We start from the raw sequence: 18353 nt of genomic DNA, 5'->3' as shown, positions 1-18353 counted from the left end.
CCCCCGCCGCCCCCCGGGAGGGCTTGAGGGGAAAGGCCCGAGGAAGGGCGGGGTGGTGAGGAGACGGCTTGCGCGGGAGGCGGCTCCGGGGGCGGCGGAGGGTGGTCCGCGGGGAGGTGGTGGGTTCGGAGCCTCCGGGAAGGGTCGTTGCGGGGGGGAGAGGGCGGCCGGGGCTGTGCTGTCACCGGGGGGAGCGGGTCTCTGAACGGGAGAGCCGGTGGTGGGCGAGGGGCGGAACGAAGCCCCTTCAGCCGGGCACGGCCGGAGCTTTCGCTTCCTCACCCCGTCTCTGCTCCCCTTGCCAAGGTCCAGCTGCTGCACCCGGGGCTTTCAGCTGGTAGCAAAAAGAGCGTGGTGTCAAGCCCCCCGCATTTTATATTGGCAGCCGTAGAACAGGGGTGCGGCGCCAGAAATTTGCAGAGGAACTGGCAAATGCGACTAGAAATCTGTGCCTGCTCCTTCTGAGCCCGCACGGCACAGGAGGCAGCCGTGGCAATGAGAGCAGAACTTCAGGCAGAGTGTCACCCTAATAAATCTTCACGAGCCGGGAGCAGGAGATTTGTGAAAGGGAGGAATTGAGTGATGCTCCTGCTAAATGCTGGGCAGGCTGCCCTCATCTCTGGCTGGGGCATCGCAGGAGGTGGATGAGGCAGAAGTTGTTGCACACATTGAAAACGAGAAGTAAGAGCGCTTGCAGCTGCAGGGTGACTCGAGCCAGTGCCTGTGCAAGTCACTGGCCGTATCAACTCTAGGGCAAGATGCGCAGAGTTAGAACTGCCTTGAAGCAGTCTAAAGCTGGCACTTTGCAACTTGTCACAGAGCCAGCTGATGCGATTTCTCAGCTCTTCGTCTCTGCATCTAAATATCTATAGGTTCTTGGTGGTATATTTCAAATAAATACTTTAATTGGGGCTAGTTCAGGCCCTCAGAGAATAGGTTAGGGAAGTTGTGTGCTTTTCTTTAACTTTCATCTCGGGGGAGGTGGTCACTACTGTGCTTCAGTCTTTGGGGTTGTGGTTGAGCTGCACATGCATTGATACCTTTGGGACGTTGTGACTCCTGTGCCTCACAGATAATGAGAATCTAATCCTTGTCTTTTGTTCCGTCAGGTGTCTGCAAAGCTCTTTGCCTGGAAATTAAAGTCAGTCCTAAAGTGCGAGCTTTTGTTGGTGAACAAGTGACACTGAAATGCTCATTCAAATCCAGTTCTCCCATCACTGAGAGCCTGACAATAGACTGGACCTACCGGCCTTTCACAAGCGGTCAGATGGAGACAGTAAGTGGAACAGGGAGCCTTTTTCTGGTGGAGACTGGCCAGGCCTCTGTGCATGCACAAAATCTGATGATATTTTTTTCTGTTTGCCTTGCTGTGTTTCTTCATCACTTTGGGGTTTGGGAGTCTCATCGTTGCCTTGTGAAATTGCTTTTGTTTGGGCAAAAATATTTTACGTACGTGTGTAACAGCATGATGACGATGAAGTAGATAAATTTTGGGTTTTGACACAAGTGCCGCATTGTACACTGTAGCTGTGTATAGAATGACTAAAGCATTTGGTAGCTTTCTTCAGGGCAGCTGCACCCTGGCAGTTCTGTTGTCTGCTGCTGATATACCTCAGAGTGGTAAGAACATGTGGGCAGTAACAGTCTGAAGACAGTGATGACGACAGCTTCTAGGGTTTATGGACTGCTACTTGCTGGTTTTGTTGGCAGCATTTGTAAATCTAAGCATAAAAAGGTAAGTCCACTGGAAATCTCTCATTCAAGGTGGAAACAGGAAATGCACATCTTCATGGATTATCAGTGACTTCTGCTGCCTGAAGTGTTTGAACTCTTAGGAGTGTCCATGTACCTGGAACAAAAGGGTGCCGCTCCTGTGAAGCGAGGTCTGCTCAGTCTCTACTTGTACGACAGAAAGGGCAAAAGTGCAAGAACCCAAACCTGAAGAACTGCAGTGTTCTGCCTTGCATGAGGCAAGGAGCCTGCTCTGCTTCTCCACTGAAAATCTGCAGAAGGGAGTGAGTTGGTCAGAATGGTGATGATGACATCTGAGAGCTTGAGGCTGGTAGATAAAAGTGTTGGAGATCTAATGAAATGGGATTGACTTAAAATTATTGAGTAGGAACTTGAAAAAGTCTCCTGCATAAGAAGTATTTTTACTGATATCTTAATATGTATTCCTTTCTGTTTAGAATCTAAACAGTAGTTTAGTTTCCTCTCTAAGACAAGTGTTTTATTGGCTCAATTATTGTCTTTGCCTCCTTTTAGATTTTTCATTACCAGTCTGTTCCATACCCAACAACAGTGGGAAAGTTCAAAGAGAGGATATCCTGGGTTGGGAACGTTGCCAGGGGCGATGCTTCCATTGCTATCCAAAGCCCGGTGATGAGTGACAACGGGACATTCATCTGCAGTGTGAGGAACCCTCCAGACGCGTACCATAACATTCCCCAGACGATGCTGGTGGTTGTGGAGAGAGGTAAGGGCTCCATTTCAATGGCAGGTCCTCATTTATGTGACACAGCTGCATCGCAGATTGGTTAGGATCTAAGAGTCTGAGCATCACCTGCGAAATGAGTTCCCTGGAGCGCCACGTTAGAATTTCAGGAAGAGTTACCTCAGCCCGTCTTTCTGAGCTAAACACCTTGAGAACCGTTGAATTTATTGTGGGGAGGAAGCTGCGGTGATAACAGAAATCAAAAGTGTGCATATGTTCAGGAGTTCCTGTCTCCACATATCACAGCAGTAGAACAAGTTAAACATTTAGGAAATAGTGGTTTAAAATAGCTGTTGTGCCACAAACACTGATTCTCAGTAATACTTAGTTTCCTTGTCTGCCCTGCGTGTGAGACCCGCCCCGAATTTGCAGCTTAGACATGCTGAAAGAACTATGTTGTGACCTGCCTTCAGATTAGTTGCTGGGTAAACAAAGGGAAACTATTTCAGAAGTTACATTATTGGGAGACTGAAAAACTCTACCTTCTGCAATAAGGATTCAAGCAGAGTGAAATACATTTTTACTTTTCTTCTAACTATTCCTCAAGTTCATCAACTGAGTATTTGTCATGTGAGTAGTGGGATGTAAACATTTCTTTAAATGTAAAATTATGTAGTGTTTTGCGTCCATGTTATCAAACATTCTGGGTTGTTAGATCATCACTTCAAATCATATCCTTGATCATCCTATCTATAACCTCTGATTTGCTTAAGAGTTTATCCTCATGCTCTCATTCTTTGATTTTTTTTTTTTTGTTTTTTTTTTTTTTTTTTTTTTTCATATAAAGCATCCTACTGTGTTGGATTTGTGATAGGAATCCAACAGATTCAGCGACAAGCTGTTTTGGATCTGCCAGCTCTGTGCTTTATGTGAAAAGACTGGCAGCCTGTGTCATGGATGAACATTCCTCATGGAGACTTAAAAAAGCCGTATTTTCCTACTAGTCCAGCTGGGCTGCTCTTTGTCTTTCCTGCAGGCTTTTCCTTCCAGCTGACTTCAGCGACGCTGCTCTCCATTTTAGTGTTTCTCCCTTCTGTCATCGTGGTCGTTCTGCTGTTGGTAAGGATGGGAAGAAAAATTGGAGTGCTAAAGGAGAAAAAGAAGTCCGGCTGTAAGAAATCTTCCATCGAAGTGTCTGATGAGTAAGTTCTGGCTGGAACCTAAAGCCTGTATTTCTGCTTTGGCCTGTTGAGACAGGCCAAAGGACAGTTTCTCCACTGTTCTTCATTTCATAGCTCTCAGCATCTGCAGTTCAGTCACTGAAATCTACTTCTCCATAAGTATAATTTAGCCAGCGGTCGGAAAGCTTTGGAAAATCCCCAAGTTGGAGCACGAAGCAAGTGCTGTACATTCCCCTTTTTGTGTGAGGCCGGGGAACCAAAGCAGTTAAACTGTCTTTCACTTCTGCAATCAGATTTATTTCAGTCTAAATCAGCAAGATATTTTGCTTATGTGGGCTTTATGTTGTGTTTTGGTATGAAGTATCCATAACAATAAAAGAAACTGAATAATGGTAACGGGCTCCCCTGTGATGGCCTGGGTGAAGGTGGCAGGTACTGAGTGAGCGTCACAGACTGAATTCCCTTCTGTTTGGGAAAGGTTCACTAGTGAGAACAAGAAGGTAACGCTGCTACTGCTGGAGCTGTACCTGTTTTTACAATGAATTCAGTACTATGATGTCTTGCAGAATGGGTTTTTAATACAATGCTCTTATTAGTGTTGTAAGACTTGCCAGCCAAATAGTGACTCTTCTTGTATTCCTCACGGCACTGAAGTCAAATGTCTGCCTTCGGAATAAGGGACCTGACATTCTTTAATCTTATTGGTTTCACTTTGCAGAGTCAAGGGCTTTTCCCCATGATGAAAAGCCTTCAGTTCAGTGTGATAGAACTAGAATTCACAGTCCACAGGAGATACAAGTCCAGCTTAATCCTCTGCTTTTCCTACAGGCCTGAATGTACAGAGAGAGACAACTGCTTGGGGAAACTCAGAAACTGGTGCCTGAATTGTGTGGTAAGTGAAAGTTGGTGTTTTCATAAGTGGTTTTGTCAAGTTTGGTGCTCAGAAGAGGTGCTAAGAGCAGCGGGCAGAGCTTGTCGTGACACCTCTGCATGTCCGAGGAGTGTCCCAAACTGCCCGGCGTGTGCTCCTTAGTGTTTTCCACGTTCGGACTACAGGGGGTGTGAGCTGCTGGTCATGCTGCATTACTGGTAGGGGAAGTTGTCTTCAGATCTGCCAAAAGGATTTTTCTTTTGACTTTAGTGAAATCAAAGCTGATATTCTAAGATGAAAATTCAGAATTTAAGTGCTGGCTACCATGCTGCATGCTTTCGTTAAAGGCTGTGCGAGGGCAGTTTTGGGTTTGACAGTGCTGCAGTGGGGAATGGAAGCAGTGATACATCAGTCTACTCAGTTTCTTGCAAAGATGGTAGCGTGCAGCCTCGCCTCCTTTTTTGGAGGTCTTCCTACTTGCACTGCTTTGGTCACTACATAATGCTGCTGAACTCTTGTGGTTTGTTTGTTTCTGGCTTTTTGTTTGTTTTGTTGTGGTCATTGTCTTCTAATTGTGCATGTTGTCTTGCTACCCTGCCAGCCAGCTTCTGTTAATCAGATTTGTTGTGTTGGGACTACTGAGTGTCCCTATCCTCTGCTGTTACTTGTTTTGTAAAAGGTGCCTCTGCATTCTGTGAGCTGGCATGAGCAGCCACGGCCGTAAGCGTGGCACATTCCAGAGTAAGCTCACTAATATGCCTAATTTGAGAGTGTTTTCATTTTTTCCTGCTGTCCTGCAGAGCAAGGTTACCTCAAACACACCTTTACATCTTTCATACACAGTCAGGAAGTATGTTAAGGAGGATTTAAATATGGGTTGCTGGATTCACTATTCTAATGTCAGTGATTTAAAATGAAGTAAACAGGTGAGCCTTCAGACAGGTGTGTGCTGATGGTTTCTATGCTTTATTAGATACACAATGGAAACCGAGCAATTATTCAAGTGATGTGTGAAATATTTACAATTCTATGTAAGACATAGCAGTTACAAGGCAGCAGTATGGGAAAAAGAGAGTTTTGCCAGGTGTGGGAAGCAAAAAATGCTTCATGGAAAAGGGAGAGTTGCCATGGGAGATGGAAAGGCTGTTGCAAGTGACGTGGGAGAGCAGGGAGGCACCGTTGCTTTCCTGCAGGCAGAGAGATGGGAGAGGATGGGAGCCCCAGTTTGGTGAGACAAATGCTGCCAGACAGGTGGAGATGTTAAAAATTGAGAAGTGTCTTCTCATCCTTTGAGAGAAGGCAAATTTGAATGCTATAATCCTGCTGCTTTTGTATTGAGTATTTTGTCATCTGTTTGGTACTTTGCTCTAATCCTGAAATATTTAACTTACTGAAGCTCTGAGCATCCTGTCTCACTCACTTTAATGATTCTACATGTTTGAGGTTTCTGTACTGTACTTTTTCATGCTTAATGCGTTACCAAATAAGGAAAATTGCAAGGCCAGTGAAAAATCTGTTTGGATTTAAAGTGGTTGGGAAGTTGGGGAGGTTTTCCTTCTAGAGCTGTTACATTTGAGCTGCTTTTGAGTTGAGAGCAGCAGATTGTGGGGATGCCATCAATGATTACTGAGGTTAAAACAATAGATGATGGGGTATGGGGTTGGTTGTAGCTGAAAAATAACTTGTGCTGGTCCAGGCCTCCTCTGTAGGGACTGGTGGTGCTTTTTAAGAAGATGGCTGTTTATTGTTTGTCTTTTGCTTGAGCTTTAGCTGCTACTTCTATTAAAAGACAGTGGTAATTTATGTGTGTACCTGTGGTAAGTCAGATTTAGCCGCAAGTGCTCATACAGCAACAAGTCCTGTGGCTTCTTCAAGCTCGGCAGTGTTTTGGAAAGCATTTAAGCTCCTGTCAGAAGCCTGACTCCAAATCTCATTGAACTCATAACTTGGTTCATGTCTTCTACGTAGTCTCAATTTCTCTCTCCATGCTCCCCGTTTAGGACACGGATGAGGAAGACCCGTACTGATGATGGAAGACCAAAGCTATGGCTAAAGAACAAAATTACCGCACTGAAAATCGTGGCTGGATAGGAACAAAGGCTGCTGGATAACCAGGGCAGATTGAAGGATCTGCTCTAATCTTGGGAGATTGGAATAATAATGCTGATGGGATAATTCACTTTTATTTAAGAACAAAATAATGATTTTTGAAACTTCCTAATTTATTGGGGAAAAAAATAATGTCTTAACCTCACTTCTCCAGTGCCTACAGATACCTCAGTGCCTACAACTGCCCAGCCTGTTTTCTACCTGCACTCTGACAACAGCTGTTTCTTAGTCTACTTGCAAATTTGTTTCCTTTATTACTGGTGACATCCTTCCCTTTCTACACCCTTGAATTTGAATTGCCTGAAGCACTGGCTATGCCGGAGAGAGGTCAGCTCTCAAAGATCATCATCATTGGGCACTGGCAAGCTTTTCTTCTCAATTTGTTTTGGAATGTATTTGCAAAGGACTTAAAACAGTTTGATTAAATCGGTGCATGGCATCCTTTGTCTTGGAGCGAAGGCAACCTTGATTTTTAAGCTGTTTCTTGGTTTAATCTGCCACTTAATTACAGGACCACTGTTTTGTTCCTACTGTTTGCTGATTCCATTTTTAAGTCACCAGCTGCACAGCAGTGTTACCTTACACTGTTGACTTTTGTCTTCCCTTTCTTTTTTATTACTTGTCCACCAGCAGCGTTCCTCCGTACGTCTCCTTCTACTTGTAGAAGTGAAGCACAATTCATATAGAAGTACTTTTTTAAAAATGCGAAATGGAAATAAATGGGGACTCTGTGTCTGGGGAAACGTAACCCCATCTACCTCAGCCACTGACTCGAGCAGCGTCCAAAGGGATGTTCTGTGTTCAGAAGAACAGCCGTGTTCCTCCTCTCTTCTTTTAGGTGCCGCTCTAGGAAAACAGCTACACACGCATCGTGACTGCCTGCTAAGGAGGAGTACTTTCTCTTTCTTGTCCAATAACGGATGGCAGAGAGCAGCTGAATCTGTGTCTGCTCTGTACCTAAATAGCTGCTGTTTTCTGCTTCCCTTCTGTCTGTGGCTTCGGTCGGATGCTCTCCTTTTACACAGGTGGTTTAAGTTCACCGATGACCTTGATGTGCCATTACCAATAAATTGCATTCTCTCATTCTGGGCTGTGGATTTCTTTATTTGGCTAAAAACAGGTGAACTCGTAGAAGTGCCATCCTGCGTTGTTACGTAGCTGTAGAAATTGTCATGTGGTGATGGGTAAAGGCGTTCAGGGAACAGATTGAACTCAAAAGGGAGCACGGACTGAGGCCCCCACTAGCAGCTCTGCGAGGGCTGCCAGATACAGGTATGTTGAAGTTCCTCACTGCAAAGCAGGTGAGCTGTAGATCCATGTCTCCACAGAAAGAAATATGGGTTTTTTTCTTGTAAAATAATATGTAAAAAGCTTGTGCTTCCTGGTGATGCAATGTCTCTCCCGAGCAAAACTGTCCTGAGAGAGGATGTTGGTGGGATATGTAGCCTGGAGGAAGTGGTTTTATTGTTCCCCTTTCAGCGATAATACATCACTCACGTTCTTTGTTGGAATGAATTACTCATTATCTGCAAAACGTTTGCCTTCAGCTGTGACTCCTCTGCAAACAGGGGGCTAGAACCTGGGCAAATCTTTCTGATGGGACGCTAAATTGTCACCTTGAAGGTTAATAGCATTCTGGAGTGTGAATGGTGTCGAGCATGAGTGAAACTTCACTTTCTCTTCTTTTGCTGTATGGAAGTTGCTCTGTGAACCATTGAAACCATTGATAGTGGGATAGAGAACAGCGATTGCTGTGGTACTCCAGAGGAAGAGAAAAGATGAAAATTAGCTTTCAAAGTGACTGATGAGGGGAGGCGCAGCTGAAAGTGGTCTCTGCTGTGTATTCATGTGTGTTTCCAAAGGCAGCAGCTGACTATACTCTGAGGAGCATGTTGATGGTGGCCCTTTTTCCCGTAAGATGCCTGTGGCCCCCCGGCAGCGAGGCTGAGCTGAGCCACTGGGTGGGGTGTGCTGCTGGTGCCTCAGCGGGACGGGATCCTGGGGGAGTGCTGCTGCTTTAACCGCCTCCCATCCCAAAGAACAAAGCAGGAGGGAGCAGAAGGGCTGCTTCCCAAGAATCTCTCCATTCTTGACTTGGCACATAGAAGCCTGGTGCCATGGACTGAGCCACGTCTTGTACATCCAAAGTGTCTTCTCCTTCTGTACCCCTCGTCCCCTCTGGGGCACCCTCATCTGTAGCTCTCGCCTCTCCGAAACGGCCCCTTCTGCTCGCTCATTTGTCACCGCCTCAGTCTGGCTCTTGACTTCCCCTTGCAAGCTGAAAGTGACCACCAAACTCAACCTGAAACAAGAGACTCGAAACTAAAGACAAATGGTAAGTACGACAAAGCTCTTGCACATTCAACCTCAAGATGACTTAGCAGCTGCGTTTTTCTGATGCTCCCAATTAGTCATTGAAGAACCCTTCGTGCGAGAGACAAGTTGGCTGTCCCAAGCCACCCCAGGTGAGTGCTTTTTGCAATAATATTTATTTCTGTTTTGTTTTTTTTCTGAAAAGAGAACTAGGGCAACAAAGATGTGCTGAGGATTCAGGTACCATGTGCAAAAGCAGGAAAATGCCAAGACAGTACGGTATCTCTGTATTTTTTTCCCCCCAACCTGTTTAGTAAAGGCAATTATCCTGTGGAAGGATTTGGAAATGTCAGCACCGTAATCTACAGAGCAGCCTGGGTGAGTGGGCGCTGCCTGCAGCTGCTGCACCACAGCACCCACTCACTGCTGCCTGCTGCAGCGGGAGAGCCTGCAAAAATGCCTTCCCGGGCAGGGCCAGGAGCTCTTCTCAGAAATAAGGTACTAAATCCAGGGAGGATTCAATGGCAAATAAAGACCTGGAGCCTCAGCAGCTGAGAAACAGAGAGTGTTTGAAGTTCTGGCTGTGGATGTCCCAGCACGCAGCCTTCTGCGCGCCAAGGACTTTATTTTTAAGCTGGCTCCTATTTTGGGACCCGCACGGGGGTGGCCCTGGGAAGGCGCAGCTCTCAGTGCTGCAGCATTTGGCTGCAGCGTCGCGGGGAAGGGGGGTGCTTTGGGCCTGCTGCACCGAGGTGTGCTGCACCAGCCCGGGCGCTGGAGCCCGGCAGGAGTTGCGCTGTGTTTGTAGGTCACCCGTGCACAAAGTGTGTCACGGCAGAGCGGCAGACGGTGCAGCCAAAAAAACCGCACAGCTCTCCCCTCCACCTCCAACCACCCAACCCCCAGACGGGTCGTGGTTGCTTGAAAGGCAGATCTGAGGGGACTCCAGAAGGCTTGCTGCCGCCTCTCAGGATTGTGTCTGTGGAAAGGGGAAGGCAATGCTGGGCGGAGGTGGGTTTTACATCTCTGACTGCCGGCAATGCCACGCACGGACTTGGAAAGCCCTAGTGATGTTTCTCAGCCTAGAACAGACCCGTGGGGCCCCCAGCAGCTAATTCTGGGCCTGCAGTCCCTGTCTGAGCCTGTCCCAGCGTGTTTCTGAGCTTCCTTTGCTGAGAAAAAAAGTGCATTTGGAGAGAAACAGGAATTAGCAAACATGCCTGGCCCTGTAAAGAGGTGGAAGCTTTCTTAGGGGAGGCCTTCCCTGCTCCTTGTTTGTGCTCCTGCCGCTCCAGGGTGCGTGCAGGGTGCTGGCCCGTCCCCTCTCACCGCCCTGCTGCCCTTTGAGCCTGGCGTTATTGTCACCACGGGTTCTGCAAGGAGTGCTGGGGACGTCGGTGCTGCCCCAGCAACCCTGGGATCCCGGGAGCACAGATCTGTGACTGGCGCTCTCTGCTCCGCAGCGCTGAAGGGACCCCTGGATCTCTGAGAGCGATAGGAATAGTGGCAGATGTTTACCCTATGCATTTACTCCAACTCTTTTCATAGCTGTTTCTTGGGGAGAAATATCTGGCAGCTTTTCCCCTTCCGAGCCTTACTGAAGGTGGTCTAGAGATCCTCTGACTTGTACAATGGAGGAAAAATGAGAGGAGCCAGGAAGATTTCAGAGATGACTCGTCTCTTGTTGGTTTTTCTCTTTCAGCAGCACAAATGTACGTATTGGAAAACAAGTGCTGGTAATGGCAGCCTCAAATTCAACTGTGATGTGCAGGTTCTCCAAGCAGGAGGGTTTCTCCCCGTAACTTGTTGCCCTTAAATATCTTTATCAGTTTTGAACGAGCAAAGCTTTGAACCATGGGGCAGAGACAGAGCAAGAGGGTACTGGCTTTTGCTCTCCCGTGATCCATGCGTGAACGCTGGCTGGTGTGTTCCTGATCACAACAGCCAGTCCTTCCTCGGGCTGCAGGGTCTGTCTACAATGTGTAGAAAAGAGACACTGGCTTTCTTTTGAGAGGTGGTGCAGCAGGTCAAACTGAACACAGTGACCAACCTGGCACTGTCTGAACAGGCCCTGAAGGTTCCGGCAGAAGGTCTCACCATGTGCAGCTCCCTGGAGCAAGGGGGTTATTTCTAGAGTGAGGGGTCTGTGGTTTTTAGGACCAAACTTCTCCGAGGATGTAGTAGAAAAAACGTCCCATTGCTTTCTGGGCAGAGTTAACATCTATGAACGCCTCTGTTCAGATGCTGTAGACTCGACCCCCAAACCACCGGAAAGATTCAGTACTTGGGGGAAAATGCAGAGGTGCTGAGCCCTCCCCCCTGCCCTCTCTTCCTTTCCAGGGCTCAGAGCAGTCTCAAACCAGAGACACCGCTGAGGTCTGTGCTTCACTGACTGCCAGGCTCCTGGCTGGGATAGCGGCTAAAATCCAGACAGCAAAGACTCTGTCCCTCGCCGAAGGACTGAAGGAAGTCTTCTTCTGACCTTGGGGTTCAGTTTGGTTGCGAGCTGTTGTTGTCCTGCCCTGGGAAAAAACGGATTCACCCATCACCTCTGCTCTTCTTTCTAGAGTAAGATGAAGGTGTTGCTGAGCCTGACTCTGGTGCTGACATGGCTGGGTAAGCTGTAAGTCATTCTGGTGCTTTGAGTGCCCTTGCCTGCTTTCTTCTCCGCCTTTTGCCAAAAGATCCATTGTTTCTCTCTTCCTGTGGTGACAACTCCCCGGGGTTTTGCAGGCGAGGGGCTGGCAGCAGTAAGTGGGCTCCTGGGTACCAGTGACTTCTCTGGGTGCTGCATTTTCCCTTCCCGCAGAGCTCACGCATCTGTAGGCTTCAAATTGCAATGGCATCCCTGGATGGAATTCTGTACTTACTCTGCCAGACTCCAAGGCTTTGAAAGAACTAGAACTGCTTTGCCAAGTCTAAATACAGGGAAGGGTTTCCAAGGTATTGATTTTGGCTCTGCTCGAGGCTGGCTCTTGGTCTTCTCCGCTGGCAAATATTTGTCATTTTCAGCTCCACAGCTGGTCAAGACCCAAAGAAACCTGTTTGGGAAGCTGTAGTGCTTTGCATTTATTATTTACAGAGCATCAGGCAAGTACTTGGTGCTTGGCCAGGGCCCAGCCCTTGGTGGCTTGTGGACAGAGTGAGCAGAGTGGCTAAGCCACCAGGAAAAGTCGACCTGTCTGAGCAGCTCCCCGCTGAATCGGCTCACCCAGTTCTTGACAAACAACTACCAGAGCCTCATCCGCTCTTCTCATTGCCCATGCGGACTGTGGGGTGCGCAGGGTTTCTCTCGATGAGCCCCAGCGACGTTTTTTGCCCTCCTTGTTTCCCCTTCCTGCCATATGCTTTGCAGCCCGCCGTGTCAGCAGCTGCTCCGTGCTGGTTGTGTCAGCTCTGTGCTCTTTGATGTTCCTCTGCTTTGTTTTGGTTTTCTTACCCACTGTCCAGCTTGTCTAGAAACCTTAAGCACTAGTTATGTGGCCAGACAAGCCCAAGCCCAGGTCAGGAGCCCAGTGAGCAAGGGGTAAGGAAGCCAAATGGGCAGGTTGTGGAAGAGGAACTGAAATTCAAGTGAAGTGGTTGAGTTGCCCCTGGCCTGGCGCAGATGAGAGTGGCGCTGGTTCTCCCAGCTGGTGACTCACGGGACCAACCCCGCTGGAGCTGCAGCCCTCGGCTCGCAGACGCGCAGGGCTGGGGTTGTGCTTCCCCACTTCCCTTCTGCGTTGGCTGGTTCAGCGAGCGCCGCAGCCCTTGGTCTGGCGGCCAGGAGGATGTGCTGCCCCGCATCCCAGGCACGCCAAAAGCAGGGCTCAGGGAGAGGCTTTGCCTGCACAGGGAGCAGGGCTTCCCCGTTGCGCTCTGGACTGGTCAGTGGCGTTAGCCCCAGGCTTCTCTGGAGAGGAGATATCAATGGGGACAGGCAGCCTGCATCTGGCCATCCTCCCTGGACTCATCCTGCTGTCCTTGTCCCTGGCAGAGCGAGGCAGCGGGTTGGCTGGCTGGGTGCTCATGGAGCCTCAGCTGCGAGCCAGCGCTGGGGACTCTGTCCTGCTGCAGTGCCTCTTCCTAGACCCGGTGGCCAAGGGCTTGGTGGACAAGGTGGACTGGCTGCGCATGGCGGGACCCGACACGCAGAAGGTGGGTCGGGACCGGGGGGTGGGCGGTGGAGCAGGGCAGGGGAGGGTGAGCCAGGCAGCCTTGCTGCTCTCGGGAGGCTGTGGGGAAGCCCGTGTGCCTGGCCTAGGCCACAAGAGGCGGGAGGTTCCCCTGTGCGGTGGCGGGGCATCTCCATCGCTCCCCGTGGCCCTGCACCGCAGGGGAAGCACAGCGCGGGCTGCTGCCTCCTGGGGCTTTCCGAGAGCGTGGGAGTGAGCTGGGCTCCCGTGTGCAGAGGAGGGAGAGGGAGACAGCGTGGATCTGAGGGCTCTTGAGCAGTGCCCTTCTACTGGGCTCCGTTCACCTGATGCTGTCTCTGCCCTGGCAGGAGGAGATGGTGTTTTATTACTACAGCAACCGTAGCGTCCCCGTGGGCCGTTTCCGGGGCCGGGCACAGTGGCAAGGGGACATCTCCCGCTGGGATGGCTCCATTCGGCTGCAGAATGTACAGGTGGACGACAGCGGCAAGTACGTGTGCGAGATCCGGCTGTTCGAGAACAGCAGCATCTTCAAGAACTATACGGTGCTGCACGTCAGCCCCATGGGACAGAGAGGTAGGTGCCCTGGGACTGCTCCCATCTCCGTTCAGCCCCACGCAGAAGGGCTGCAGAGGCCCCGGGCGGCTCTTGGACCTGCCACCACAGTGCTTCTGCAGTAGGGCCAGGGTCCCTGTGTGTGCCATCCCCCGCATTCGTGTCTCCCCAGCAGAACGAGGAGCAGCACACACCCAGGATGCTGCTGCCCCCGGAGACCCTTGGTTTTGGCCTATCATCGTAGGGTGTTGCTGCGTGGCTGTTGTGCTGGCTTTCCTGGCTGGACTCTGCCTGAGGAAGAGGTACCAGTGCTAGCTGTGGGTTCGTGGGGCACCTCCTTCCATCCTTCCTGCACTCTTCTCCCTGGCCAAGTGTTAGCCTGACCTGCCCCGAGCAGGGCTGGAGCTGCAGAAACCAGAGGGTTCCTCACCCCGGGGTAACGCCGCTGCCCGCACTGGGGTGCAGGCTTCTGTTGCCCTCTAGTGTCACACTGCCCTGGATGGTCCCCTCTCTGCCCCAAAAACCTCCTGGGCTCCCGGAGTGCCAGCAGCAGGGCTGGCCTGGCTGAGGCACGTGAAAAGGGGATCCCAGTGATGCTTCTTGCTGGAGATGACGCTGTTGTTGCCTGCCTTCAAGGTCTGCAGCCAACACGGCCCTGGAGAGGATTGGAAATGGCGGCAGCAAGAACAAAGCAGAGGTGAGAGCTGAGGCTGAGCTGCGCGGAGGGGAGGGTGTCCCTGCCCTGCCCTGGGACACTGGAGAGAGGGAGAAGAGGGGGAGAAGGGGAGGGATAGGGCGTGCAGGGCTGCAGGGCAGATGCCGAGCGTGCCCGCCCGTGCACACACCGAGCCGTGCCCTCGCTTCGCCACCCGCCCCCAGCGAGGGACGTGGCACACGCGGGAGAGCTGTGGGCTCCTTGCCATGCTGCCGGCTGTGTGCGTGGGTGGTGGTTGGGATGAGCCCGAGGTCCTGCCGTGTCCTTTGGTTTGCAGTTAAGAGGAGGTGCTGGTGGAGCAAACGCTCCTGCAGCCACCAGATCCTCGGGAGCAGAGAGGATTGTCGGGGGGAGATGGGGTCCTGGGCCAGGCTTGTCTTCACACAGGATGGTTGCTGTCTCATCACTAGCTGAGGCTGTACGTCCTGGGGACAGAGGGGTCACTGACATGAGGTGTACGGGGTGTAGGACTGGGGATGCTGAGGGCGGGGATCCCACACTGGCCAAGCATGAGGTGCTGTTTGCTGGCCAACCACGGCTGTGGCTCTTGGTGCTAGTCCTGTTACTGGGGTAAGAAAGCCCTCGTGTATTTGGGGGCTGCTCGGTTCCAAGTATCCCGATCTCCCTCTCACAGGAAGCACTCTACTCCTCAATCCCTGGAGCTGAGCTACCCAAGGCCGAGCAGGATGCAGGGAAGAAGAAGAGAGCCGAGGAGACCTACGTGACCATGGTGAGGAGGCGAGCGGTCACCCTGAGCTGTGGCAGGGGTGGGCAGGGTGGGCAGCTGTAGGGCTGCTGTCACCCCCCTACATCACCAGCCCCCCCGGGATGATGGCATCCAGGGCCTGACCCCTCACTCCCCACGCCAGACAGCAGCATCCCTTTCCCCCTGCCCACTCCAACTCCGATACCTGTGGCGAGACTCACGCCCTGTCCCTTCCTCTTTGCAGCGCTCCTCGCCCTTCCAGGAGAACGGCGTCTACGTGGAGCTGGCCAAGAGGGTGATCCCAACAGAATGGATGGGAGAGGGGAGACAGGGGGGCGGACAAAGGCAGGAACCCTACAGCCTACTAGACGTGGCACTTCCCTGGGCTCCAGAGGGGAGGAAACAGGGGGATGTGAGCCCCTGAGCCTGTAGGTGTGTGCAAGACAGCTTTGTTCCTCGGGGCAGGCCAGGGTTGTGCTGCCGTCAGCCTGTCCTTTAAGAAGCGGTGTCTCTTCGCTGTGTGCTCCATGCCAGAGCCACTGCTGCCGCATGTCCCACGCCGCTGTCTGCCGGGACAAAGACGTGTCTCCCTGGCTCTTGTTCCCTGCTCTCTGGAGGGGGACACAGCCCCCACGCTCTAGCTTTCATCCTGGCCCGTGCAGCTCCAGGTCCCAAGAGAAGGATCTCCAAGGAGAGCCTGGCAGGGGGACCAAGGGGGAGATGCAGCGGGAGCCGTGCAGAACGTGCCAATGGTATCTTCTGAGATAATAAAACTCAGGGAGCCTAGCCTGTTCCTGGCTTCCTTTTGCCTCCTGCTTAAGCGTGTGATGTCCAAGTGTGCCAAAAACTGCCTGGCCCAGGGCCTGGGAACCCTTGCACCCACGTGCAGCCTCGCACGTGGCACCCACACCTGCCCTGCTGGCTCTGGGGAGCAGTGGAGCCAAAAGGGCCATAAAGGGGGGGCCGGTCCCTTTGCAGCAGGAAGGGACCTGCCTGGGCTGCACCGAGCCCCCCCTGTGGCCCCGGCTCTGCAGGGGATGGTGGGGAGCGGGGTCCCACGTGCGTGTGCTCACACGTGTCTCCCCTGCACCAGCCGCATCCCACGGGTGGGCATCTCTGCGTGTACCCTGTATCTGGGACAGGCTGCCGTGGCCGGGGAGCCGGGGGGGAGTCCAGCAACCCCCCTCCCGGGCCTCCGGGGCAGCATTTCGGGGCGTTCTGGCTCTTTTCCGGCACTATATATAGATGTTTGACACCTGCAGGTGCAGCGGGGAGCCTGGGGACCACCTCCCACCCGCCTGGGCTGGATGGGAGACTGCAGCGCAGCCGGCTCCCGCTGCACTCCTTGGTTTCACGTTGACACCCTACTCACTTTTCCTGGATGAAGTCAAGTAATGGGATTGCAGGGGGAAACGGCGCTCGGAGCCGGTTCTGGGGTGTCGGGAGGGGAGGGAGAGGGGTTACTCCCCACCTCTGCTGCCTTTGCGGGGTCGTGGGACCTGTTCCAGCAGGGCAGCGGGGGCTCTGCCTGCCTGGCGTGGGTGGGAAGCTGTGCTGTGTGTGCAGTCTGAGCGCGTTTCCTGTACTCACTCTGTCTCTTCTCTGATGCCTGCTCTCCTGGCTGCCCCTTTCCCCTCCTGAAGCTGGTCAGGTAGCTGAGCACCTCTGCATCCCTCCTGCCTCCCCCTTGCCCTGTCCCTTCCTCCCTAGGGCACGGGAACTGAGCTGTGCTCCAGCTCCAGGGCACCCCTCGCCTTGCTCCCGACTGATGCTGTGGCAGCACCCCCTCCATCCTGCATCCTGGGGCACAAGAACTGTGGGGCTGAGCAGCTGCTGTCACCGGCTCTCTGGTCTCTGAGGTGACATGTTGTCTCCTTCCTGAACCCATCTCTGCAGCCTGAATCCGGGCTTGGAGTCCATGGCCCAAAGGCTTCCTTGGCCCATGGTGCAAAGGGGCCCGAAGACCTTCTCTAGCCCTGTTACTGCTGGGCAGAGCGTCCCCATCCCAAGGGCTGGATGAGGAGAGGGTGCTGCCTTGGGACAGTGTGCTGCTGGGGAAGGTGCCAGCAGAGTCCAGGACTCCTGGGACACAAGGGGGCTGCCCTTACATCAGCGTGGGAGTGGGCAGGTGCTCCGGGAGCGCTTCTACCCACTGCAGGCTGCCTGCCCCTGGCCATGCCTCCACCGGGGCACGCTGTGCAGGCTGCCTCCTCGGGACCCCCTCTGCTCTTCCTTGGCCACATCAGCCCCTCTGCTCTCTACCTGGCTTCGGGAGGGCATTTCGGATGTTCCTGGGGCCCTACTGGGCTCTGGAGAAGGGGAACTGCTGCTGTGAATGGGGCGAGCGGGGCTGGCTGCCAGCCTCCAGCGGGGCAGAGGGGACGCATCGGCATGGCCCCACTGAAACCAGGGGGCTGCAGGGGCCCAGGGGGAGGGCTGAGTCCCTTAGATCCTGGCCTCCCATGGGGAAGAGGAGCCCTGGGTGCTGCTTGCTCCCAGGGTGAGTTTGCCCGGCCAGAGGGACTCCCGGCAGGAACCTGCTCCAGGGCTGCCCTGGGCTCCGCACGCTGCAGGAGACGGTGGGTGACAACAGCCCATGACCAGACCTCGGAGCCAGAGCGCCGGGAGCCTTCGCCTCCTGTTCAGGGGAAAATTTTTCTGCCCTCCCACTTCTTCTGCAGAAATCCACCAACCATAGCATTTACAGGTTTTTTTTCAATCCAGCCCGGCTCCAGCCAGCCATATTGGGCTGTGGAAATAAGGCAGCTCTAATGTTATATGTCACCTGCAAATAACCCGGGCGTTCGAAAAAAGCAAACCACCACCACCAAAATCCACACCAACACCAGGTCCTCTCCACACACAAAAAATCCTTCAAAATGAGCCCGGAAGCTTGGCTCCCGCAGCCCACCTTGTTCCTCACTGGCCTCAGCTTGCTCCTCTCGCTGGGTAAGTGTCGACTCCGACCCCCTTGCATGCACACGGCTGCCAGGGGAGAGCACCCAGGCTGGGGAGAAACACCCTCTCTGGCCAGGAGCCCCCTCCCCACGTCCCAGCCCCGAGAAGCCCCTCCTGTCCCCGGGGACGCAGCCGGAGATGCTGTGCCGCAGGGTCGGGGACGGAGGTGGTCAGAGATGCACCTTCCCCAAAACCACCAGGGTGACCTGCTTTTAGGCAGGATGGGGGGGTGGGGGGGGTGTATGTTGCAACTGCAAAAAAAAAAAAAAAAAAAGGAAAAATGCCACGCATCCTGCTTGCTGGAGGTTCCCGCTAGGAGCTAGGAGCGCGGCTGTTTGCATGGCTGTGGGCTGCGGTGGGGGCTTTGCCTTGCTG

The 18353-nt window shown here is 52.7% G+C and overlaps 3 protein-coding genes across 8 annotated transcripts in view; all 3 read left to right on the top strand.

Moving 5' to 3' along the window:
- MPZL3 (myelin protein zero-like 3) overlaps window positions 1-7683 on the top strand; it is a 7953-nt gene extending 270 nt beyond the window's left edge. The window contains exons 2-6 of one of the 2 annotated variants that reach the window (XM_014949503.1): window positions 1110-1276; window positions 2266-2476; window positions 3516-3636; window positions 4444-4507; window positions 6487-7683. In XM_014949503.1, coding sequence (XP_014804989.1) covers window positions 1110-1276; window positions 2266-2476; window positions 3516-3636; window positions 4444-4507; window positions 6487-6513 — 590 coding nt within the window. In that variant the 3' untranslated portion in view covers window positions 6514-7683. Of the gene's footprint in view, window positions 1-1109; window positions 1277-2265; window positions 2477-3470; window positions 3637-4443; window positions 4508-6486 lie in introns of both variants that reach the window. The other variant, XM_014949502.1, reaches the window with a different exon arrangement.
- Window positions 7684-8727: 1044 nt separating this feature from the next.
- JAML (junction adhesion molecule like) lies at window positions 8728-15763 on the top strand. Of its 5 annotated transcripts, none has more exons than XM_014949543.1 (8): window positions 8728-8930; window positions 11476-11524; window positions 12888-13048; window positions 13395-13620; window positions 13772-13901; window positions 14236-14296; window positions 14949-15044; window positions 15265-15763. In XM_014949543.1, exons 1-8 carry the CDS (start codon window positions 8928-8930, stop codon window positions 15442-15444), a joined length of 906 nt encoding a protein of 301 aa, XP_014805029.1. In that variant the 5' UTR covers window positions 8728-8927; the 3' UTR covers window positions 15445-15763. The 5 variants fall into 5 exon arrangements, with proteins under 5 accessions (XP_014805029.1, XP_014805031.1, XP_014805032.1 ...); XM_014949545.1 differs by having other exon boundaries at window positions 11249-11524; XM_014949546.1 differs by having other exon boundaries at window positions 8728-9060.
- Window positions 15764-17734: 1971 nt separating this feature from the next.
- The window catches only part of SCN2B (sodium channel, voltage gated, type II beta subunit), a 5865-nt gene continuing 5246 nt past the window's right edge, over window positions 17735-18353 (top strand). Inside the window, exon 1 of the mRNA XM_014949504.1 lies at window positions 17735-17969. Coding sequence (XP_014804990.1) covers window positions 17900-17969 — 70 coding nt within the window. The 5' untranslated portion in view covers window positions 17735-17899. The remainder of the gene's footprint in view (window positions 17970-18353) is intronic.

The sequence above is a fragment of the Calidris pugnax genome, unplaced genomic scaffold, assembly GCF_001431845.1.
Source record: "Calidris pugnax isolate Ruff unplaced genomic scaffold, ASM143184v1 scaffold180, whole genome shotgun sequence".
In the NCBI taxonomy this organism is placed as follows: Eukaryota; Metazoa; Chordata; class Aves; order Charadriiformes; family Scolopacidae; genus Calidris; species Calidris pugnax.
The sequence above is the reverse complement of the archived record's forward strand: the minus strand, read 5'-3'. Positions and strand labels throughout refer to the sequence as shown.

Excerpts from the sequence above, each read along its gene's own strand:
- JAML (XM_014949541.1), top strand. The coding sequence starts at position 12,821 with ATGGGGACAGGCAGCCTGCATCTGGCCATCCTCCCTGGACTCATCCTG. Across the intron at positions 13,049-13,394 it reads CGGGACCCGACACGCAGAAG|GAGGAGATGGTGTTTTATTA; the intron begins GTGGGTCGGGAC and ends CTGCCCTGGCAG. Across the intron at positions 14,297-14,948 it reads GCAGCAAGAACAAAGCAGAG|GAAGCACTCTACTCCTCAAT; the intron begins GTGAGAGCTGAG and ends TCCCTCTCACAG.